Below are 25,354 nucleotides of genomic sequence, written 5' to 3'. Positions count from 1 at the left end.
AGGTCGAATCAATTTATAGCCACGCGAAAAATACACTGTCATCTATCTCTCTATAGATACGGCTTCTCTGTGTTTGTGTGTGTGTGTGTGTGTGTGTGTGTGTGTGTGTGTGTGTGTGTGTGTGTGTGTGTGTGTGTCTCTCTATGTGAGCAACACCTGGGGAATGTTCAGTTCTGTTTGTGATGTGGTCTGGCGGCTTTTGTGTATTTGTAGGCCCACTTTGGCACTACTTTCTCCTCACTGGCTCAATTCAATGCTTCACTCTTTAGTGAAATCAGTGTCGACCCAAATGATGTGGCCCAAAACCCCATATCTCGTGATCCCTCATGGACAATGAAAGAAATGAATTTTGACACAGAATATTGCACAGCCACAAAGGATGATCAGTTATTACTCAGGATACAAGCCCTTGAGCACATTGATACTGTATACAAAGGCCATGTTCATGTTTACACAGACGGGTCAGTGTTGGATGACAAGAAGGCTGGCGCAGCTTTTGTAATCCCCAGCGATGACATGACTGGGAAATTTAAACTGTGCAACAGAAACTCGATCTTCTCAGCTGAGCTCCTTGCCATCTGCATGTCGCTTGTTCATCTCAATCTCAAGAACACTCCTCCTCAAAAGATAGCCATATTCTCTGACTCCAAAGCAGCCATTGAAGCATTAAGATCTAACAAAAGATCAAAAAGACATGATCTTGTCATTGCCATAAAGGAGCTGGCAAATAAAATTATAAAAAAAGGAAGCGAGATTAACCTGGTCTGGTGTCCAGCACACGTGAACGTGCCTGGCAACGAGAAAGCGGACATAGCCGCTAAAGAAGCTGCCCAAGGCATAGGCGCCTCCGAGGTAGACCTGCCATTGTCTGCTTCTGAGATCAGTAGCCTTACAGACTCTCTTCTCTGGAGAGAATGGAGGAACAAATATATGCACAAGGCTATAAGCTCTGGCTGGCTCATTCGGGAAGCCCCATCAAAACAGATGAACACCTATAATGCATGCCCACGTGTAATAAAAAGGATTAACCGCCTAAGGGCAGAAGCTGGGAATTACCAATTTCTAGAGCTTAAATGCACCTGTCAATCCGACCTCACCATTGCTCATTTGACTTTGGAGTGTGATTTGAACTCATGCCACTTTCAACCCCTGACTCAGTTTATAAACTCAAATAGAAATATTCTGCCAAATACCTCAAAGGAAAAATTAAGCTATCTTTTAAGTTTTAATAAAGACCTTGGGTGGCAAGGTCCCAAACTTATCGCTGGACTTATGCACACGCACCCACTTGGTCCCTGGATATGAAGAGACGTTGCTGCGGCTGACGCCATTGCTTCTCATACAGCTACTATATATTTTTATCAGAACTTTTAAAAATACCATTTTAAATCCAAGTATCTCTTAACACCATTTTTTATTAGATGAGCGAGAGTGTGCGGGGGGCGGGAGGGTGGTGAACCACTGTACATAAAGGGAAAGTTTGTGTGCGTGCCTGTGTGTGTTCTTAATCTAAGACAAATGTCGCCAATGTTTTTACAGAGTGACGTTAAATAAACGATTTTATCATCTGTATTTGTATGTACTGGCCTTCCTTTGAAAAGCCATAACAGTTCAAAAGGGCTTACAGATAAGCTATAAATTGCTCAATCCTGTTTGAGTGGAGTTCGCCTCCAAAGGTGATTAACACGGTTACATTCGTCGACAAGGATGGGACTCGATATGGTCAGGAATGGCATTATGGCCACTGAATCATTTTCGTGCTGTTCCCATTCCACGAATCTGGGAGGGACCTAAGCTTGGCGGGTCCATTGTTCGGACCCGGCGAAGCCGGCGTACGGCTCTAAGTACTTCTTCCCGGCGAAGCCGGCTACCCGGCGAAGCGGGTATTCATTCTAGTTAAGACAATATATGTGATTAAAAATGCATGTTTCTTTCTTCGATTGACATGTCTTCATATAATAACAACAGCAACGACGACTATAGTACTACAACGACGACAACGACGACGACGACTCGACGACGACGACGACGACTCGACGCCGCCGATGATGATGATGATGATGATGATGATGATGATGATGATGATGATGATGATGATGCCGCTGCTGCTGCTGCTGCTCCTGATGATGATGATGATGTTGATGACGACGGCGACGATCATGTTGACGATGAATACACTAAAGACAACAACGACGTCGATTATGATGACATCCAATAAATTACGTCACTAAGTCTCGAAATATCACCATTTACCTTCATCACCGGAGCCATAGGGATGTCCATGATAATATTTCTCCATCTGAACCCAGCAGGACACGTCGTCATCGTTCATGCACGTCTTGTACTGGAAGTGGAACTGATCCGACCCGTGGCAGCGTTGAGGCGTGCCCCAGTAATCCTCACAGCTCCAGTAGCTCGAGCATTCCTCCGAATCGTCAAAGTCGGGCTCGTTGCCGTACGCCGTTTTACAGATGTGGCCCTCTGCACGGTCTGCACAGTGGCAGAGAAGAATGGATAAGATCTGACTGCAGTGTAGGACTATTTCCTCGTTTACAGGAAATTAACAATTGTCCATTGGCACCACATCGCATGACTCAGGAGGACAAACATATTGCTAACGATTAAACGCATAATGATTTTAAACCAATCAACCAATCAAATAATCGGTCAACTATGACAGCGTCAGCTATTACAGAGCCTGTAGTGTGATAGTTGACGATTATCTTATATCTTTAACAAAGTACATAATTTTACGTTTAGCAGAGTACGAAGTACCCGCAACAGAACGGTATAACTGACTCAAGACTCAAGGTGTGTTGTACTTACAACAATAAAGAAAAACAGCCATGACAATGGATATATACCAGACTCACCAAGGGAGTCAGAAGAAATGTCCGACGACGACGACGACCCAGAGGACGACCCAGAAGACGACGATGACCCAGACGACGATGACCCAGACGACGATGATCCAGACCCAGAGGACGAAGACGATCCATACTTCTCGTAGTATTCCAGCTGCCATTTGCAAAGCACGTCTGAGTCCTTTTCACAGGAGAGGTGCTCGAAGTCGAACTGGTATCCGCTGGGACAGTAGAAGAGCGTCCCCCAGTAGTCCTTGCAGTTGTAGTAACTCTTGCACTCGTAGTCGTTGTAGTTGGGCTCGATGCCGTAGTCTGTGTGACAGTCCCTTTCGTAGCCTGAAGAACCTTGGAAGGAGAGGAGGTCGTGAAGGTTAACAAGCCATTAGTGTGGGAATGTGGGGTGAGGGTAGATGCCCCTAATGGATTAACCGTGAGGGCGTTAAACAACATGTATTGGGTGGGAGTAGGGGATGGGTGTGTGGGTGATTGTGGTGGTGGTGGTGGTGATGTGAGTCATGCTGAACCTGACCATCATTCTTACCAGAGACTTAAAATCACAAACGCCTTTAGTGCTGAGTCTGTCTGTCCACTGTCAAGAACATGGGGTCGACGTTCTTGTGAATGTAATGCTTTGTTTTGTCATACCTTACCGTTCTTGTGTTTTGATTGTGGTAAATTTTTATCGGGCTTATCAGCAGTATACGACAAAATATTACTATGTTGCGTTGCGTTGCTTTGTGTTGTGCGAAGCTATAGCTATACAACGCCACTGATACTATGCCATGCCATGCCCATATGCTAGGTTACCAGAGCTTGAAGAACCGGAAGAACTGGAGGAACCGGAAGACCCCGAGCCGCCATAGTACTGCAGCTGCCATTTGCACATGACGTCACTGTCGTCCCTGCACTCCTTGTGGTCAAAGTGGAACTGCACGCACGTGCACACATAAATTAGGCGGCGTCAGGGGTTACACCGGATACTTGCGATAGTCATTATGGGTCAACACAATCTTAATCCCGCTCTGAAGGCAATGTGAGCTTAACTGTAACTGTACGCATTATTTCATGTTTGAAAGAGAGAGATGCAAAAGCTTTTTTTATGTTATTTTATTTGAACGAATCCACTAATGACTTACTGGAGGGTAAGTATGCTACACCCAAGCACCTCCTTCTTGAACTTGTCCTCAGTAAGCGTGTGGGTGTACCAGACATTCTTGTCCTCAGTAAGCGTGTGGGTGTACCAGACATTCTTGTCCTCAATAAGCGTGTGGGTGTACCAGACATTCTTGTCCTCAGTGATTATTAAAAATAATGGTCGAAGTTAGCGGATCATGAAAAATGCGAGCTTCAGCGAGCTTTTTCATGACCGTGAACTGAGGTATGTAACCTCTTTATTCCTCCTTTCTTCAGTTATTCAAAGAAAAGAGGAGTTTTTGTGCGAAAGTTTGATCGAATGGGACTAGCAGACAAACCTGTGCACCCGTGTTCCAACGTTAAAAACTGTATGAAGTTCAGTTTTTTGGGGCAAAATAATGTATGAAACCGCTGTATGTTCTTTAAATTGATGAGATGTGTGCACTTGGTTGCGTGTGATCTGTTTATACAATGAAATATTGTCGAAAACTAACCGTCAGATTGCAGTCTTTTGTCCAAGCAACTTAGTTCAGAAAATTTGGAAGGGGAACTACTCTTATCGCTAGACAGAGTACGAGAGTTACTTGCCTTGGAAGTTTGCTTGCACTCACAAGAGATCTAAAGCGAATTTCTCTGCACTGATCGTTAGATTTGGATTTAGAAAACAACCAAACTCATGGATTTTATATGGAGATTAATGTGTTCAAGCCTGTAGTTGCTAGTTTAAATGCAGTATGTTTGTATTGTTTGGTCTAGAGATGTATATTTCGTACATTAGAGCGTTCGGAACTTTTCAATCGCTAAAGTAGTTCCCTCAAAGTCTAGCTCATTAACCTGTGAGCTATCGAGGATTCAGGCCCGTTGTTGGGTAAGTGATTTTGGTTGTTGGGTAAGTTACCGAAAAATAACTAGCCCTACACGTTTACAGAGAGAAAGAAGCAGAGGGGGGAATAACAGACATTTTTTCCCCAGTAAGCGTGTGAGTGTACCAGACATTCTTGTCCTGAGTAAGCCTGTGGGTGTACCAGACATTCTTGTCCTGAGTAAGCGTGTGGGTGTACCAGACATTCTTGTCCTCAGTAAGCGTGTGGGTGTACCAGACATTCTTGTCCTCAGTAAGCGTGTGGGTGTACCAGATATTCTTGTCCTCAGTAAGCGTGTGGGTGTACCAGACATTCTTGCCCTCAGTAAGCGTGTGGGTGTACCAGACATTCTTGTCCTCAGTAAGCGTGTGGGTGTACCAGACATTCTTGCCCTCAGTAAGCGTGTGGGTGTACCAGACATTCTTGTCCTCAGTAAGCGTGTGGGTGTACCAGACATTCTTGCATTTAAAGCAACAAGTGTGAAAAGACATGAGCTTGTTAGAACCTTCTTCATTGTACAGATATCGACCAAAGTGTAAGAAGTTTCAAAGACTACCTTGTGAACAGAGGAAGGAAACAAACTTGGTTTGGTCCTGCATAGCCAAGTTGGCTAAAGGGACGTTAACAAACCAACATCAAACCAACCACCCTCGTTCGTGTGTCGTAAAGGGGTCACCCAGTCTCGCATTTAGGTCCTCTGGCCCACCAAAAGTTAAGATTTCCTCAGATGTACTGATACTGACCTGTTCCCCCTTAGAACAGTAGTGCAGGGAGCCCCAGTAGTCGCTACAGGTGAAGTAGCTCTTGCAGTCGTCGTCGTAGTAGTTGGGTTCCTTGCCGTAGTCTACGTCACACACGTGACCTTCTGACCCCGATGACCCTTGGAGGTCAAAATATGTCATTGATTGATGAGAGTAAAAAAAAACAATAGACTAAATGAAAGAACCATACTAATTTAGTTTCGCCCTTTGTAAAACGTCGTCACAAGCAATACAATAACTGCACACAAGCACACTCAAGGACGCACACAGGTACATATCCACAAACAAAGAAGTTCCCTCTCCCCCTCTCCGATACGAACAGAAACGCACGTGCATAATTATGCAACTGCTTAAAGAGATGCAAGTACATCAATCATTCAATCAATCAATCAGGGAATGACTCCGTTAACCAAATGACCAATCAATCAACAATCTTTATTAATCATGCAATCAATGAAACAACCAAGCAATCAATGACTCCGCCAATTGATATTTAAATGACTTATTCAATCATGTCATGAATGAATGAATGAATTAATTAATTAATTAATCACTCACTCACTCAATCACTCAATTACCCGCTCACTTACTCACTCACTCACTCATTCGATCGCTCACTTACTACCTCATCACTCGCGCATTCCCTCACTTACTCACTCACTCACTCACTCCATCAATCAATCAATCAATCAATCAATCAATCAACAGTCAATCAATCAATCAACCAACCAACCAACCAACCAACCAACCTACCAACCAACCAACCAAGGAAGAGTAGAGTAAGGAGAGGGGTACATCAACTTACAATCACTCTGGAAATCACTGTGGCACTGTGCAAAGTCTACGCAGAAACACAGCATGGCAACTGAAACACAACATTACAACCAAGCACACATTTACTTACACAGTCAGAGAGATAAACACAAAAAATATAATCCAAATTTACCGTAAAATCCCTAGCATAAGCCCACCATCTAGCAAACGCCCACCCCCCACTTTGGGCCAAAAGTTGTGCACAGGGGTAACTACCTAGCAAACGCCCACCCTGATTTTTTCAAAGAGACTTTCACCAGGATTTGTGCAGACTGTTCTAAAAGTCATCTTTTTCCCCTTCTTTACCTTTTCGTGTTTCTTTCCTTTTTTTCTTATTCTTTGTCCCCTCTCCTCACTCCCACCCATCGTTTATGTTTTTTCGAGTTTCTCTTCTCTTTTTTTTCCTAAGTTTGTGGGTTTTTCTTTCTCAGAAAGATTGGGCCTTTTGAAGACAAAATCCAAGTTCAGTTAACGTTTCATTTCCAAAGACGATCGTGTAATTTCTTCCCTGTACAGAAAGAAAGGGCTTCATTGGTGTTGACATTTTGACATTTCATCAAGTTTCTTTTTCCCGGAATTGTGTTGTTATTGTTTGTCCTTGCAAAGGTCTGGCGATTTTCTTTTTACTCATAAATTTATATGAATGACTATGCTCGTGTTGTTTTCAGAAGAGCCAGTCCTTCTCTCTCTCTCTCTCTCTCTCTCTCTCTCTCTCTCTCTCTCTCTCTCTCTCTCTCTCTCTCTCTCTCTCTCTCTCTCTCTCTCTCTCTCTCTCTCTCTCTCTCTCTCTCTCTCTCTCTCTCATGGTTGGCCTTCTTTGCCTCAAAGTCCTTTTTTTTCTTTTTTCCTTCACTTCTACTCACACGATCTAACTTACATGCTTTCTGGGTTTGTATTCACTCAATTACACGGTTGAGCACAAAACTTACTTTGTGCAAAGGGGTCTATCCCTAGCAAACGCCCACCCCCCAATTTTGCCCTAAATCTGTGCACAGGGGGGGTGGGCTTATGCTAGGGATTTTACGGTAGTACCAGAAAAAATAAAGCTTACAAAATTAAGGAGAGAGAGATCAAATCAAATCAAATCAAATCAAATTTTATTTTTCGAGGGTTGTGGCATAAGCAATACAACGAGCTTTTTTTCAACCAGCCTTCGCCCAGAGAGGGGACTAATCTAATCACATATTTACACGGATATTAACGTAGAAAAAAAAAGATAGAAAAAAACAACAACATATGAATATTTACACATTACATATTATACACAAATATAAAGCGTCGTATATGTAACGTAGTGAAAACAATGCTAAATACACATGCATGAGTAAATGTGTTATTAAAGCTTTGAGTGTTTTTGTGTGGATATAATGAACACTGATGCTTTGGACAAATGAAAATATAACTAAACGAAGTCTTCCATCACTGTGATTTTTCGTAATTTAACATTAAATACAATGAAAGGTGTTTTTTGAAAGTATTGAGACTCATTGGGACTCTCACAAATTCCGGGAGAGAATTCCACAGGACGCTACCAGAATAGGCTAAGCTTGATTTGAAGAGATCTATCCTTGGAATTGGGACGTTAAACTTTCGGTTTGGTTTGACTTTAAAGTTTGCGACGAAAGTTCGTGGTGCACGGCCGGAAAGTATTTTGTGAAGGAGCACGCCTTCATTTAATTTAAATCTTTCTTTTAATGGGAGAATCTTAAGTTTCTTATAATCATCAAATACAAGACTGGATTGTTTCAGTAAAACTAGTTTCAGCGCTCGCCTATGTAAACTAAACAATGGTTTTAAAATATTAGCACTGGCAGAGTCCCAGATGGTTGAGCAATAATCTGTGATGGTTTGTATATATGAGAGAGAGAGAGAGAGAGAGAGAGAGAGAGAGAGAGAGAGAGAGAGAGAGAGAGAGAGAGAGAGAGAGAGAGAGAGAGAGAGAGAGAGAGAGAGAGAGAAAGAGAGAGAGAGAGAGAGAGAGAGAGAGAGAGAGAGAGAGAGAGAGAGAGAGAGAGAGAGAGAGAGAGAGAGAGAGAGAGAGAGAATTGAACTTTATTTAACAAGGATTAAGATTTTATGCTACGCCTTTTCTTACAATCTGTAAGAGAGAGAGAGAGAGCGGCATAGAGAGCGAGAGAGAGATGAGAAGGATCATACGATGCCATAACCTACGTGACCAATGGACACTAAGCAATAAGTCAGTGATATCAAGGTAAGCCGAGATGTGCATAATTTAGAAATGTGAAGCAGACACAGCAGACAATGCACAGCATCCTAATACTTTTTGTGGTAATATCTAGATTTGTTTTAGTTGTGTGTGTGTGTGTGTGTGTGTGTGTGTGTGTGTGTGTGTGTGTGTGTCAGTGTGTGTGTGTGGTGTGGTGCGGTTTGGTGTGTGTGTGTATGTGTGTAAGTGTTTGTGTGTGTGTGTGTGTGTGTGTGTGTGTGTGTGTGTGTGTGTGTGTTCAAGTTTGTTTGTATGTTTTTTTTGTCGTGGTTGATGGGAGGAAGGAGTTATTTTCATCGAGTAAATTAGGGGTTGTGAGGAGAACGAGCACATCTTGTCATCATTACCTACGATTTTTACGTCGATGAGATATATTTTATATTCATGTTTCCTTTTAACTTCCATTCCTCAAGTCAATATTCATTACGAAATTCTAAAGGCAATTGTGACATACACAACTCTGCATTTTCTTCTTCTTCATAATAACATATCTAAACCTATGGCATTCCGTTTGTCAAATAATTATTTGGATACTTTTTCATGTTTTTTTCACCAGTTTTAGCTAAATAATCATTATTTAGAAGCTCATGTGCTAAATAAGTAATTGTTTATAAACAATGTAAAACAATTCTAAATAATTTTTTGTTTACGTAAACAATTCATTATTTACCTAAACAATTCATTGTTTACGTAAATAATTCATTGTTTACGTAAATAATGATTTATTTAGCAACATTGCTGATTCTTTATAAACAATGTAATATAAGTCTAAATAATATATTGTTTACGTAAATAAATCATTATTTACGTAAACAATGAATTATTTACGTAAACAATGAATTGTTTAGGTAAATAATGAATGGTTTACGTAAACAAAAAATTATTTAGAATTGTTTTACATTGTTTATAAACAATTACTTATTTAGCACATGAGCTTCTAAATAATGATTATTTAGCTAAAACTGGTGAAAAAAACATGAAAAAGTATCCAAATAATTATTTGACAAACGGAATGCCATATAAACCACAAACATTTCAGATGTTGATTTATTTCTGTACAATATACCCAACCAAAAGGAATGTAGCATACTGTAATAGATCTTTATGGCAAAGAAATTATCTAAGCTCTACTAGATACGGAAGTGACCCATGTCGTCGTGAAATCGGGAATCCAGCCTGCTTTTTATAGGTAGACTGGATTCCCGATTTGCCAACGACCAGGCGTTGGCCTATTTCAAAGGATATATATTTTATAGATTCACCTTCTATGCAAACTTGGTGCGGCTATGTCGGCAGAACGCCAGTATGACACGAATGTGTTTTTCCCGGACTTTATTCTTAATATACATCTCTGTACAGCATACCGATTTTGGTCTTCACTCCCAATAAACATTAATATTTACTATCTTTGCGGACAATTTTGTCTGCTAGTAATTAACGACAAAATAGCAAACACATGCATAATTATTTCTAAAACACATATTTTAGTTAGGAGAAAACGTGCAGGTGCTGTTTTCAACACAATATGACATGCACTTCAGCTGAACCTGAGTCTTTGGTTGTCTTCAATCTGTGGTAGACATAAGCAGGCAGTGCAGTGTGTGGAGTGTGGTTGGTCCGTTGTCGATCGGTGGGTTCTAATGTGGAGACACACCTGCTACCGTGGCGTTTTTGACCATCTTTTATCGATTTTGGTTTTTATATTTAGTCAAGTTTTTATATTTAGTCAAGTTTTGACTAAATATTTTAACATCGAGGGGGAATCGAAACGAGGGTCGTGGTGTATGTGCGTGTGTGTGTGTGTGTGTGTGTGTGTGTGTGTCTGTGTGTGTGTGTGTGTAGAGCGATTCAGACTAAACTACTGGACCGATCTTTATGAAATTTGACATGAGAGTTCCTGGGTATGAAATCCCCGAACATTTTTTTCATTTTTTTGATAAATGTCTTTGATGACGTCATATCCGGCTTTTCGTGAAAGTTGAGGCGGCACTGTCACGCCCTCATTTTTCAACCAAATTGGTTGAAATTTTGGTCAAGTAATCTTCGACGAAGCCCGGACTTCGGTATTGCATTTCAGCGTGGTGGCTTAAGAATTAATTAATGACTTTGGTCATTAAAAATCGGAAAATTGTAAAAAAAAAATAAAAATTTATAAAACGATCCCAATTTACGTTTATCTTATTCTCCATCATTTGCTGATTCCAAAAACATATAAATATGTTATATTCGGATTAAAAACAAGCTCTGAAAATTAAATATATAAAAATTATTATCAAATTTTTTTTTCGAAATCAATTCAAAAACACTTTCATCTTATTCCTTGTCGGTTCCTGATTCCAAAAATATATAGATATGATATGTTTGGATTAAAAACACGCTCAGAAAGTTAAAACGAAGAGAGGTACAGAAAAGCGTGCTATCCTTCTCAGCGCAACGAATACCCCGCTCTTCTTGTCAATTCCACGGGCACTGCCTTTGCCACGGGCGGTGGAGTGACGATGCTACGAGTATACGGTCTTGCTGCGTTGCGTTGCGTTCAGTTTCATTCTGTGAGTTCGACAGCTACTTGACTAAATATTGTATTTTCGCCTTACGCGACTTGTTTAATTTTGATATCATCTGACCATCCTTTAATCTATATCGTTCTTCTTGAAGATCATCCGACCATACTTTTATCTTTATCCGTTCATACGTTCAAGTATATCGTGTTTGTTTTTTTATAGACCATCCGACCATATTTTTATTTAACTACATATTATTATTTTTTAGTCCATCTTATCATACGTCTATGTCATTATTTAAGGTTTCCTTTTAAAAGTAGGACCATTCTTTTATCTAAGTATAGGGTTTATTAGACAATTAAACCATATCTTTTAACGTTTATTTAATTGTTGATTTTTGACCGTCTGACCATACTTTTATTTAATCTTTTTTTTTTCTTTTCATTTTTTTTTTTGGGGGGGGGGGGGGGGTTCTGTTATTTAAGTATTTAGTTGTTGTTTTTAGATCATCTGAACATACTTTTATTTAACTTTAATTATTTAAATACTTTTAATACCATCCGGCAGTACTGCTGTTTTATTAACTAGACTAGACCAAACATTATTTTGTATTTAGCTGTTTCTGTCATAACCACCCGACCCTTCTTTTATTTACATATTAAGGTTTATTAGCATTCGACCATACTTTTGTTTGACTATATATATATATATATGTGTGCTCTCATCCTCAGAATTAATTACTGACATGTAGCTTATATTCTCCACAATACCAAATGACCATAAATTCCCTGCTTCTCAATTAAAGCAGAAGTGGGTTTTTTTCTGACAGATTGCATGTGCCTGTGCCACTGATCTAAAAATAGAAGCCGCTGTGTTTCATCTAATTTTCGCCGACTTGCATAGATTCTTCTCATATGCCGTGTTAGTGGCATGTAGCTTATCATCCACATTACCAAATGATGAGTTAGTATAAAATTCTCACCCGCTAGCAGAAAACACAAGTGTTATTCCGATAACGTACCAGCTAGACCAGTTTGGAAGACTGACTCGATCGACTCTGTCATACGTAGCACTGACTACACTAAAATACGACTGCATCAGTTCAGTAAATGAATCGTGGTTTCCGAATTATTATTTCAAGGCAAGAACAATCGTAATCGAAAACGTGTAGGGTTCAGAACGTTCTTACCATATATATACCAGCCTGCCTCGTGCGTGCAGACTCAGTGCAGACTGCATGCAGTGGTTTGATTGCCCTAGCAGACGACATAAACCCCGCTCAGCAAATTAACATGATTAACATGTTGGGCAAATGTGAACGAAAAAACGATGGGGATATAATACGTGTAGGGTTCAGAGCATTCTTACCGTTCATATTTAGTACCAGACTCCCCGATGAGTGAAGATACCACACGAGAAACATGCCACATTTATTTTGAAAATGTGCCGCTTTCCGTCGACCTTGGCAAGGGGCAAAACTCTGCACAGTCAATCTGTCGAAGCTCGATGAAGGTTTCGAATCGCAAATTAAGAGCACAGTCCTTTCTCCGAGTTTAAATGAGGTCTCTATGAAAGATCATCACTTTTTAGCTTAACGATACACTGGAATTTACCAACAGAAATTAAAACAAGAGTTTGCGTGTGACGAAAGCACGACACACTTGTGACAGCCCACACAAAAGTAGATCCAGTGACACAAACCTGACCACACAGTTACGCCGATCCAAATGCGCGTTGCAAAATGTGCGTTTTGAATCTTCTTTTTTTTCTCTGGCGGTACTGACAATATCGTTATTGAAACAATCCCAGTGCACTAAGGGATTTATAGAGCAAATCTCGAAAATAATTTCTCGATTTGCTCTATAAATCCCTTAGTGCACTGGGATGTCTCAATAACTTAAATAATAATAATAATAATAATAATAATTGTCAGTAAGTACTGGTGTCACATGACTGATGTGAACCAGTTGATTGGCTAATGGCGATGCGCTAAAACTGTTAGCGCACTCTTGGAGTGCGCTAACTTTTCCACAGAGCGTATTCTTACGCCCTTTACCTAAGCAAGACTGTGCTCTCATCCTCAGAATTAATTACTGACATGTAGCTTATATTCTCCACAATACCAAATGACCATAAATTCCCTACTTCTCAATTAAAGCAGAAGTGGTTTTTTTTTTGACAGATTGCATGTGCCTGTGCCACAGTGCGGCTGCCACTGATCTAAAAATAGAAGCCGCTGGGTTTCATCTAATTCTTGCCGACTTGCATAGATTCTTCTCATCGTGTTAGTGGCATGTAGCTTATCATCCACATTACCAAATGATGAGTTAATATAAAATTCCCAGCGGCTAACAGAAAACACAAGTGTTATTCCGATAACGTACCAGCTAGACCAGTTTGGAAGACTGACTCGATCGACTCTGTCATACGTAGCCGCACTGACTACACTGAAATACGACTGCATCAGTTCAGTAAATGAATGGTTTCCGAATTATTATTTCAAGGCAAGAACAATCGTAATCGAAAACGTGTAGGGTTCAGAACGTTCTTACCATTATAAGACTTATTACCAGCGTGCCTCGTGCGTGCAGACTCAGTCAGTGCAGACTGCATGCAGTTGTTTGATTGCCCTAGCAGACGACATAAACCCCGCTCAGCAAATTAACATGTTGGGCAAATGTGAACGAAAAAACGATGGGGATATAATACGTGTAGGGTTCAGAGCATTCTTACCGTTCATATTTAGTATCAGACTCCCCGATGAATGAAGATACAACACGAAAATATGCCACATTTGTTTTGAAAATGTGCGAACCGTCGAGTCCCGCTTCGAGTCAATTCAAGGGGAGTCACTCCGCACAGTCAATCCGTCGAAGCTCGACTGGAGGTTTCGAATCGCAAATAATGAAGAGCACAGCCCTTTCTCCGAGTTCAAATGAGGTCTCTCTGAAAGATCATCACTGTTCAGATTAACGCTACACTGGTATTTACCAACAGAAATTAAAATGCGTGTGACGAAAGCACGACACACTTGAGACACCCCACACAAAAGTAGATCTTTACTGTGCACGACCTGACCACACAGTTATGCCTATTCAAATGCGCATTGCAAAATGTGCGTTTGGAATCTTCTTTTTTCTATGGCGGTACTGACAATATCGTTATTGAAACAATCCCAGTGCACTAAGGGATTTATAGAGCAAATCTCGAAAATAATTATTGAACTCAGCGCTATGCGCTTCGTTCAACAAGAGGCGAAGCCTTCAAGGCTCCCGTAAGAAATCAACAAACAGTAACATAACACAAACTCACTCACTATGTAACACACACACACACAAACACACACACACACACACACACACACACACACACACACGCACACACACGCACACACACACACACAGTTAAAACTAACGCATCATATCAACTCGCCTGGTTCTTAAAATAATTCTGACGGTCAACACAGCCAGAAATGCCAACAAAGACAAGAAAGCTGTTGCAAGGTAAGCTTACCAAACGTTACATAGCGAATCATATGATAGTGCGTAAACAGCAAACAGTAGATCTACAATCAAAGAGAGGATCGAGTCTGGAATGAAACGCGATACAGATCTAGCATTCAAAAACTGTCTTTCACGTTCAAGGAAGTTGTTGCAAAGTACTTAAGACTAGATCAACTCATTTCACTAGAGGTGACTGCCTAGCACTGTGTTTGACAGCCGTGTCTGCTGAAATAAAAAGAAACTAGTAATACCCGTGCTCCGCACGGGATTTTTTCTTCTTCATTAATTACAGAGTTAATTATGAATAAGCAACAACAAAAACGTGTTCAATGTGCAATGGCACGCGCGTACAGAACAAAATGCCATACATTTATTGGGAGAGATAAAAAAAAGGGCACAGAGGTGGATTGGCCATGACTTGTGCAGTGACAACAGTAACATATTAAATTTAGAAGTAATTGCGACAAATTTATCCCAAAAAAGCGCTAGCACACACAGAACAAAATGTGATAAAACATCAAACCTAAGAAAAACAGCGTTCAATGTGCAATGAACTGCAAACCATTTACACAGCAGCAAACATGTGACGCTTTCTGAAATTTCGGTCAATGTAGCGATATTTTCTTTTTACCAGGCTCGGCGCTTGAATACACTTTCTTTCTTTTCTTGCGTAGCTGCTCACCATTAGTAATGCAAGAATCTACAGCTTGGTGAAGGCAGACAGTTACGAAGGAAAGGCTAAATGCGGCAAAACTAAAAAAAGTGGCTATATTAACCGAAATCTCAGAAATTATGACACATGGGAGTGAAACAAACACATAAACACAGCATTAAATGAGCAAATTGTGTGCACAGTAAAAAAAAAAGTTTTACACATATAAAAATTTACATGGTTGCCCATATGGTCTTTGTTGATGTTCTTTGTCTCGTGACGTTATCAATATGTCCACAAAATTCAAAACAGGGATCAGATTTTACCCGCAACTACTGACTCGAGCAAATAGTGTGCACAGTACAAAAAAAAGTTTTACACATCAGCAAATAGGAATGAAAATGTAACCCAGTGGTGAATTTACAGTGGGTTCTGTGAACAATAACAAATCATGTAATTGGGAAAGAATAAAACAGCGTTAAATTGTGCCCTTTTTTGAGATTTCAGTCAATGTGGACAGTCTGAGAATTCAATCAATGTGACAAAATCATTTTGTCACGCTTCAACCAAGATGATGAATGCTAGTTAAAATGTGTAAAAGAATATATAACACCAATCATATAATTGGGAAAGAAATCTCGTCGCAGTACCCTACAGCTCGAGTCACCCACAATGAAACGTTTGCACGATTGACTGGACTTAAACAAATTAGCGGCTACATTGACATAAGTGAGGGACATAAATGTGCAAAAAAATGTGCCCAGAGAACAATAGTTGTACACATCACCATATATGTCTTAAGACGGGGAAAAAAACAGCACTAAATGGAACAAAATTTGTACACTTCAGCAAACATGCGAGTGAAAAATAAGATGTTAACCCTTACACCGGTGCAATTCTGTAACACATGTTACATAGCCACTGGTGAATTAACAGAGAGAAAAATAACAAAAAACAGTCATATAGGTTTTCGCATCAATGGGAGGTAATCGGAACTGACCAAACAGACTGAGCCAATAGCGCGACATATGTCGTGACAACCAGGTGACAGTATACGTAAAGTAGCGCGACATATGTCGCGACAACCAGCCAATGTGAAATTGGTTCTGCGTTCTGCGAACAACAAAATGTTTACACATGCATTGTGCACAGAGAACAAAAGTTTTCAGATCACCATGCATATATGGCATTATGATGGTTAGGCCTGAAGAAATACATTTGCTTTTGTTTAATATTTCTCTAAAATGTGAAATTGGTTCTGCGTTCTGCGAACAACAAAATGTTTACACATGCATTGTGCACAGAGAACAGAAGTTTACAGATCACCATGCATATATGGCATTATGATGGTTAGCAGGGGCGGATCTGGGTTTTGAAAGGGGGGGTGCAAAGTTCTTTTTTTTTTTTTGTATCTTATCAGCGAAGGCGCGAAGCGCCGAACCGATGGCGCGAAGCGCCGAGCATGCTAGGGGGGTCCGGGGGCATGCCCCCCCGGAATTTGTTTTAAAAAGGAAGCAAAATTGTGCAATTTGGTGCAATCTGAGCGTGTAAAGTGCTATTTTCAGGTGATACATTTTTCTTCTTTTTTTTTTTTTTGTTGTCCCGCTTGGGGGGGTGCAATTGCACCCATTGCACCCCCCCCCCCCCCCCCCCAGATCCGCCCCTGGTTAGGCCTGAAGAAATACATTTGCTTTTGTTTAATATTTCTCTTGGGCTGCAAGCCAGCACAAAATAATTAAAACATTTCATTTGCCAAATCAGCGCCACCAAAACTGATAAATAGGACTAAGCATGGAGTATTCATGGCAGGGGCTCTTTTTTGTTTGTCATGCTGTGTGCCACACGCGTTGCAGTTGTCACCGTGTGTAGAGTTTAAGATGATGTGATTCCTATTCTTATAAAGACAAAGTCGATCTCCGTTACACCCCCGCAACAATTTACATGGTTGCCCATATGGTCTTTGTTGATGTTCTTTGTCTCGTGACTTTATCGATTTGTCGCAAAATGATTCCACCAAATTCAAAACAGGGATCAGATTTTACCCGCAACTACTGACTCTGAAAAGGTTGTGAAAAAATGGGTTGAATGTGAATGTTTATTCCTGAGACAATGCTTGGAGAGCTTCTCCCGATGTGACTGCGTCATCTGAAGTGGACTGGGTTGCGTTTTGTGTTGCATCAAACATGTCTGTGGATTGTGTTGAATTTTGTGTTGCGTCAATCATGTCGTCATCCATGATTTGACTGAGCGTTAGGACGTCGACAATAGGTGGTTTGATGTGTTTGTAGGAGTGCTTGTTGCTGCAGGGTTGTTTGGTGCAGCGGTGGGTGAACGTAGTGCAGATGAAGATTAGCTGGCTATTGCCGCAGGGTTGTTTGGTGCAGCGGTGGGTGTAGATGAACGTAGTGAAGATGAGGTGGCCGACTGGAGGCGTTGATTTTCACGCCTAAGATTGGTTAGTTGTGTGGAGTCTTTGCTCGCTTTGGTTTTTGCATCTGACAATTGGTTGATGATGGTCTGGAAAGATTGCTTTTGTTTTTGTCGAAGTCGGGGTACTGCTTCACAGGTCAAGTTGTGGTCAGCGTCTTGAAGTGAGGTCGCAGTGAGTTGGTCGTTGGGACGCCATATCTGAAGAAAATTACAAAAAATTATACCTTATACACAGGAGTATGGAACACTGAAAAAAGATTTGTTTTGGCAGGAATGACGTTTGCATGATTACGTCTACATGAACAAAATTTTCTCTTTATACGTTTGCTCATTGGTGTAAAAATCCAGCCCCCCCCCCCCCCCCCCAAAGCATTAAAGGTAAAAGCCATCGTAAAGATACGAAATGGAAATCTATAACGTCTAAAATATATAAAGATTCAAACGCATATTGTAACTAAATGACAACAGAAAATATACATGGTCCAAACACACACACACACAATCGAGTGCACGCATCCATGCATATAAAGTCATGTACACACACACACACCCAATAAAGGTACGTCCAATGGCACGTGTGTGTGTGCTGTTTTCAGGTAATAGCACCGCCCTCCCTCCCCCTCATGTATGATTTTTACGAAATGGAAATCTTTCCTTGAACCCCACCCCCCCCCCCCCCCACTCATGTATTGCCTATGCCTGGGTTAGTAAACAACGAAAGAATGCAGCGTTTCTTTCTGCATCTGCATGGGTAACGCGGGTGTGACGTTTTCATCTTTCGCTTTGTAACGGTGTTGATATTTTGATTCTCGGCCTCGTTGATCTAGTATAAACTCTACACTGAACAAAAAAACACCCTTCGATTGTACTGATAAGCGACCTTGTGTACCCTACATTCATGGGGCCAAATTTGTCCAACCAATTTTTTTTTATTTAACTTGAAATTTGATTCATCCTCAAATGTTTCTCTTCTTACTCAAAGGACGTAACCACTCGGTACACGTTTTCGAAAAAATCGATTTTGGGTGTGAAATCTATTAAATTTAACCAATTTTCTTCACATGCAAGAAAATGACATGCTTTTCGTCCATAAATAATTTCACTTCTTAATTTTACCAGGAAACATTTCAGTCTTGAGTATCGAGGGGGAAATATGTACACAGGCGAAAGATGAAATCGTGACACCGGCAGAATCCCAAACTTTGGCTTAGTACCGCACCCCCCCCCCCCCCCCCCCCGTCCATAATGTATGGCAAGATTCCTTGAATCCCCCCCCCCCACCCCCCATATGGCCTATGCCTGGGTTAGAAAACAACCAAAGAATGCAGCGTTGAAAGAGCGAAAATCCTGCAGTTCAGCCGTGGCGTGTCAAAATGGCGGGGGAAGACTGAGAAACGTGGCGAATAATGTTGCAAATTCTCTATAGTATAACCCCTGTGGTAGAATACAGCAAGGTTAGGAACACTTTAAGAAAGTTTTACAGACTGATAAATGGGATTTACCTGTAGAGCCAGCCGTAGGATCCAACAGCAGATTTGACAGTTGCCCCGATTCAAAGCTGGGGGAGGAGCGGCAACATCCGCTTTGCCTTTGGTTCTGACTAAAGACTGCGCGACCACACGCGACCGCCGACTGGAGGCGTTGATTTTCACGCCTAAGAAGATTGGTTAGTTGTGTGGAGTCTTTGCTCGCTTTGGTTTTTGCATCTGACAATTGGTTGATAATGGTCTGGAAAGATTGCTTTTGTTTTCGTCGAAGTCGGGGTACTGCTTCACAGGCCAAGTTGTGGTCAGCGTCTTGAAGTGAGGTCGCAGTGAGTTGGTCGTTGGGACGCCATATCTGAAGAAAATGAAAAAAAATTATACCTTGTAGTTGTACACAGGAGTATGCAACACTGAAAAAAGATTTGTTTTGGCAGGAATGACGTTTGCATGATTACATCTACATGAACAAAATTTTCTCTTTATACGTTTGCTCATTGGTGTAAAAAATACAGCCCCCTCCCCCCCCCCCCCCAAATGATCACACACACACACAGTGATGAAAGTGCGCATCTCTTCCCAGCCTTGCAGCGCTTTGAAAGTTGGAAGCATTAAGCATTAAAGGTAAAAGCCATCGTGAAGATATGAACAAAAAGTAAGACGTCTAAAATATATAATGATTCAAACGCATAGTATAACATAAGTAAATAACAGAAAATATACATGGTTCAAACACACACACACACACACACACAATCGAGTGCAGCATCCATGAACACACACACAGACAAACACACACACAATAAATGTACGTCCAATGGAACGTGTGCGCGTGTGTGTGGATGCTGTTTTCAGGTAATAGAACCCCCCACATGTATGGCCTATGCCATGGGTTAGAGAAGTAGAAAAAGCAAGATTCGTTCACCCCCCCCCCCCCCCCCCCCCCCACATGTAATGCGCCATGGGTCATAGATTTTTACGAAATGGAAATCTAAAACGTCCAAAATATATAATGATTCAAACGCATATTCAGACCTGGGAACCCCTGTTTTGCACTTTGACTATTCTCTGTTTCTCAAACAAACTTGGTGTATTATCAAAAAAATGAGCGTAGTCACTACTCCACACAGCGTTTGCACATCCATGATTAAAACATGCCTCATGCGCGTCAAAATGGCGGGGGGAGACTGCAAATTCTCTATCTCTATAGTATAACCCCTGTGGCAGAATACAGCAAGGTTAGGAACACTTTAAGAAAGTTTTACAGACTGATAAATGGGATTTACCTGTAGAGCCAGTTGATGCGACAGCAGATTGACAGCTGCCTCGATTCAAAGCTGGGCACTGAGAAGCAAGCGGTCCGAATGTTGCCACGCTTTAGGTCTGACCGTCTGACTAAAGACTGCGCGACCGCACGCGACTATACAAACAAACAAAATAAAATACAGCAGGAATGACGTTTGCATGAATCCATGATTACGTCTACATGAACAACAGTGATAAAAGTGCGCATCTCTTCCCAGCCGTGCAGCGCTTTGAAAGTTGGAAGCATTAAAATTTAAACGGGTAAAAGCCATCGTGAAGATACGAAAAAAAAGTATGACGTCTAAAATACATAATGATTCAAACGCATAGTATAACATATGTAATAAACACACAATCGAGTCCACACATCCATGCTTATTTAAAGTCATGTACACACACACACACATACATGGCATCAAGCAATACACAATTAAATGACACATATATGGAAAACGTATAATGAACATGAACATGGCAAGTAATTCACACCGTTACCTACTATAAAATTGATGATATATATATACCACTCACTTGCTATTCGCCTAAAAGCTTGCAGTGTGCTGTGACACATATAAGAAACCAGAAGAAAAAAGGACTTTACTTTGGCGAAAAGAGCATATGCTGCTTATTTTTGTACATAACTGCTATAACTGTATTTTTTCCGAACACTTACATGTAAAAAACATAGAGATATATCTTACCATTTCACTAAGACAGCCAAAATAACGGTCAAATTAAGGGGAGATCATGATGAAGGGGAGATCATGATGACGTACATGTCTATGGTTGCACCGGGGGAAAATATTTAGTCGCTGGAACCTATAAGGTTATACGGCGACTTATCAGATGATATTGTTTCGAACTTATCTTTTAAAAATTAAGTAAACAAATCTATAGAATATTTTGGAGTTCCATTAACAGATAAACAGATCTATCTATCTTCTTATTATTTTAGGTTCGTCTGGGGTAGAGAAATAAAACACACAGCTAGGTTCGTCTGAGGTGCGGTCGCGTAGTGTTTAGTCAAACCGTTCGCTTTCGGCCAATGGGATAGCTGGGATATTCTGTCTGCTACGACATTTCACGTTAAAAAGGCCTCAAAAAGCCATTTCGCTTTCGAAGTCGTCAATCTAACCCAGCCTATCGTCTTCATCGCGATCCGTTCCTACGGAAAAACCGAGGGACAGGGTCCAAACCGGCGGGGTTTGGTAGGAGATACGTCCACACGGCGAAAAAGGCCACGCGTATTATAATATAGATTAAAACAAAACGGATTAACAGTAGGTGACACGTTTTAATATCAGAGTGGGAGACACTAGACAGTCTGTCTCTGAACTTACCGGGATACGGCTGCAAGATCGACACTGACTGCCGCGCTTTCGACAGCTCTTCCTCGCGTGGACATTGGAAACACGCTGTGCAGATCAAATTGTAGGAAATCTCCCTTTGGTATCTTCTTTATTTACTTTTCTGGAGCTTAGAAACCGAACAACATGAAATCGTCTTCCCCGGCGAATCGGCGAGGTGAGAACTGGACCACAATCCTTCGCGCGACCCCTGACCTGATCTTGACACCTGACCTGCCGTCTACATGCCAAACACGACACAAATCAGTCAACTGCTTGTACCCCTTCAAAACCCCCCACCACCCGTTTTCTTTGGATACACGCTTTAACTACACACATGCCGACACAATGTTGATCATTGCTTCAATAATTTGAAGATGGTGCTTGAAAATTAACCACGTGAAACGAGTATTTCGGTGTTTAGCCAAAAATGTTAAAGTTTCTACCACAGACATACACACATACATACATACATACGCACGCACGCACAGACAGACAAAGTTTACCATCGCATAGGCTACACTTACGTGAGCCAATAATGAATTTTCTCGATTTGCTCTATAAATCCCTTAGTGCACTGGGATGTCTCAATAACTTAAATAATAATAATAATAATAATAATAATAATAATTGTCAGTAAGTACTGGTGTCACATGACTGATGTGAACCAGTTGATTGGCTAATGGCGATGCGCTTAAATCTGTTAGCGCACTCCTGGAGTGCGCTAACTTTTCCACAGAGCGTATTCTTACACCCTTTGCCAAAGCGAGACTGTACTCTCATCCTCAGAATTAATTAATGACATGTAGCTTATATTCTCCACAATACCAATGATTATGACCATAAATGTCCTGCTTTTCAATTAAAGCAGAAGTGTTTTTTTTCTGACAGATTGCATGCGCCTGTGCCACCCACAGTCGCACTGATCTAAAAATAGAACCCGCTGTGTCTAATTTTTCCGTTTCGACTTGCGAAGATTCCTCTCATAATTATGCCATGTTGGTGGCATGTACCTTATTATCCACATTACCAAATGATGAGTTAGTATACAATTCCCAGCAGCTAACAGAAAACACAAGTGTTATTCCGATAACGTAGCAGCTAGATCAGCACGCAGCAGACTACACTGAAATACGACTGCATCTGTTCAGTAAATGAATGTTTTCCGTTTATTTTAAGGCAAGAACAATCGGAATCGAAAACGTGTAGGGTTTAGAACGTTCTTACCACATATAAGACTTATTACCAGCCTGCTTAATGACACACAGTGTGCAGACTCAGTGCAACGGGACGAGCAATTTTTGTTTTTGAAATGAGACTCAGTGCAATAGCCTAGCAGACGACATAAATCACGCTCAGCAAATTAACATGTTAGGCAAATGTGAACGATAAAACGATGGGGATATAATACGTGTAGGGTTCAGAGCATTCTTACCGTTCATATTTAGTACCAGACAATGAGGGAAGATACCACACGAAAAACATGCCACGTTTATTTTGAAAATGGGCTTTCCGTCGACCTTGGCAAGGGGCAAAACTCTGCACAGTCAATCTGTCGAAGCTCGATGAAGGTTTCGAACCGCAAATAACTGAAAGCACAGTCCTTTCTCCGAGTTCAAATGAGAGAAAGATCATCACTGTTTAGCTTAACGCTACACTGGAATTTACCAACAGAAATTAAAACAAGAGTTTGCGTGTGATGAAAGCACGACACACGAGACAGCCCACACAAAAGTAGATCTTCCATACGACCTGACCACACAGTTATGCCTATTCAAATGCGCGTAGCAAAATGTGCGTGTTGTATCTTCTTTTTTCTCTGGCGGTACCGACAATATCGTTATTGAAATAATCCCAGTGCACTAAGGGATTTATAGAGCAAATCTCGAAAATAATTATTGAACTCAGCGCTATGCGCTTCGTTCAATAATGAATTTTCTCGATTTGCTCTATAAATCCCTTAGTGCACTGGGATGTCTCAATAACTTAAATAATAATAATAATAATAATAATAATAATAAAACATTCTTTTATAGCGCTGTTCACCGCCGAATGGCAGTCTCATGGCGCTTTACATTAGACAATAAAATTTAACGTTTTACATATAAAAAGTTTTCTCTAAGAAATAACATACAAGCATTAAAAACAATTCATAGACAACGACCACTTATAGTTATATAAGATAATTTAGAAAAATTGTTTTTAAAAAGATGAAAAAAACACGTAAGATAAGTAATAGACACATAGTTACACATAAAACGTCTGACAATAAAACAGAACTCACATAAAAGCGTACAGATCTAAAAAAGAACAAAGATGTAACATAGACTGTGGGGCAACAAATCTTTTATATATATATATATATATCTACAACAAAAAAAGAAGGTATATATACATCTATATATATATATATACGACTTGTGTCTGTCTGTGTGTGTGTCCGCGATGCCAAGCCAAAGTTCTCGGTAGATCTTTTTCAAATTTGGAGACCGTATTCAGCTACACCCCGGACACAACCTCATCGATGAGATATTTCAACACGTGCTCTCAGCGCGCAGCGCTGAACCGATTTTGGTTTTTCTCTGGATCCATTCCCAGTAACTCTTCCTTATCTTCTCCAGAGTTTTTGGCCGCGTTTGTCTCCCTTCCTCCGTGCGGTGCGCCGTAAAAAGCCGGCGTACACCCGGCATAGCCGGGTCCCCGGCGCAGCCGGGCTTTCGGCCCGACTTCTTCCCGGCGCAGCCGTACCCGGCGAAGCGGCTATTCATCTAGTGTATATATATATACCTGTTTTTGTTTTTGTAGATCACCCCCCGACCATGCTTTTATTAAATTATTTAGCGTTTTAAGACTTTTGTTACCATACACTTTTTTGATTTTGTTTGCCCATCCGACTGTACTTTTATTTAATTATTTCGCTTCTTTTAGACCACCCAACCATATTTTCATTTCAATATTTAGTGTTCTGTTAGATAAATACTACTACTACTACTACTACTACTACTTCTACTACCACTACTACTACTACTACTACTACTACTAATAATAATAATAATATGGGAGATTTATAGAGCGCTTTACGTTCTCAAAGCGCTTTACAATGACAAACATACATAATACATACAAAGCAAAGCAAAAGCATGTGCAGCAGCATTCAGCACACAAGTGAACAACGATACTCAAACACTACATCAATACAATCTGCAAGCATACTAACACAGGCAAAACATTCAAACATTCAAACACCTGATTCAAAAATGCACCATGTTGAAATAAAATTAATCAAAATACTGGGTGAAGAAGTGTGTTTTAAGGTTTGATTTGAAGGAACAGAATGTTTGGCAGTGTCGGATAGAGTAAGGGAGAGAGTTCCACGCAACGGCAGCAGAGTGGGAGAAGGCTCTCTGGCCGTGCTGTTTGCGACTAAAAGAAGATAGACGGAATATTCTAGTGTCTACAGAGGAGCGGAGGGAT

General features: G+C 40.7%; 1 protein-coding gene across 2 annotated transcripts in view; it reads right to left on the bottom strand.

Moving 5' to 3' along the window:
• Nucleotides 1–25,354, bottom strand: part of LOC138978562 (vitellogenin-1-like) — a 46,987-nt gene that overhangs the window by 10,220 nt on the left and 11,413 nt on the right. Inside the window, exons 2-6 of one of the 2 annotated variants that reach the window (XM_070351307.1) lie at nucleotides 6,428–6,487; nucleotides 5,605–5,741; nucleotides 3,672–3,792; nucleotides 2,874–3,200; nucleotides 2,254–2,490 (exon numbers count right to left, since the gene is read on the bottom strand). In XM_070351307.1, coding sequence (XP_070207408.1) covers nucleotides 2,254–2,490; nucleotides 2,874–3,200; nucleotides 3,672–3,792; nucleotides 5,605–5,741; nucleotides 6,428–6,487 — 882 coding nt within the window. Of the gene's footprint in view, nucleotides 1–2,253; nucleotides 2,491–2,873; nucleotides 3,210–3,671; nucleotides 3,793–5,604; nucleotides 5,742–6,427; nucleotides 6,488–25,354 lie in introns of both variants that reach the window. The other variant, XM_070351306.1, reaches the window with a different exon arrangement.

This window comes from Littorina saxatilis, linkage group LG10, assembly GCF_037325665.1.
Source record: "Littorina saxatilis isolate snail1 linkage group LG10, US_GU_Lsax_2.0, whole genome shotgun sequence".
NCBI classification, from domain to species: Eukaryota; Metazoa; Mollusca; class Gastropoda; order Littorinimorpha; family Littorinidae; genus Littorina; species Littorina saxatilis.
This window is presented reverse-complemented; position numbering and strand designations above follow the sequence as displayed.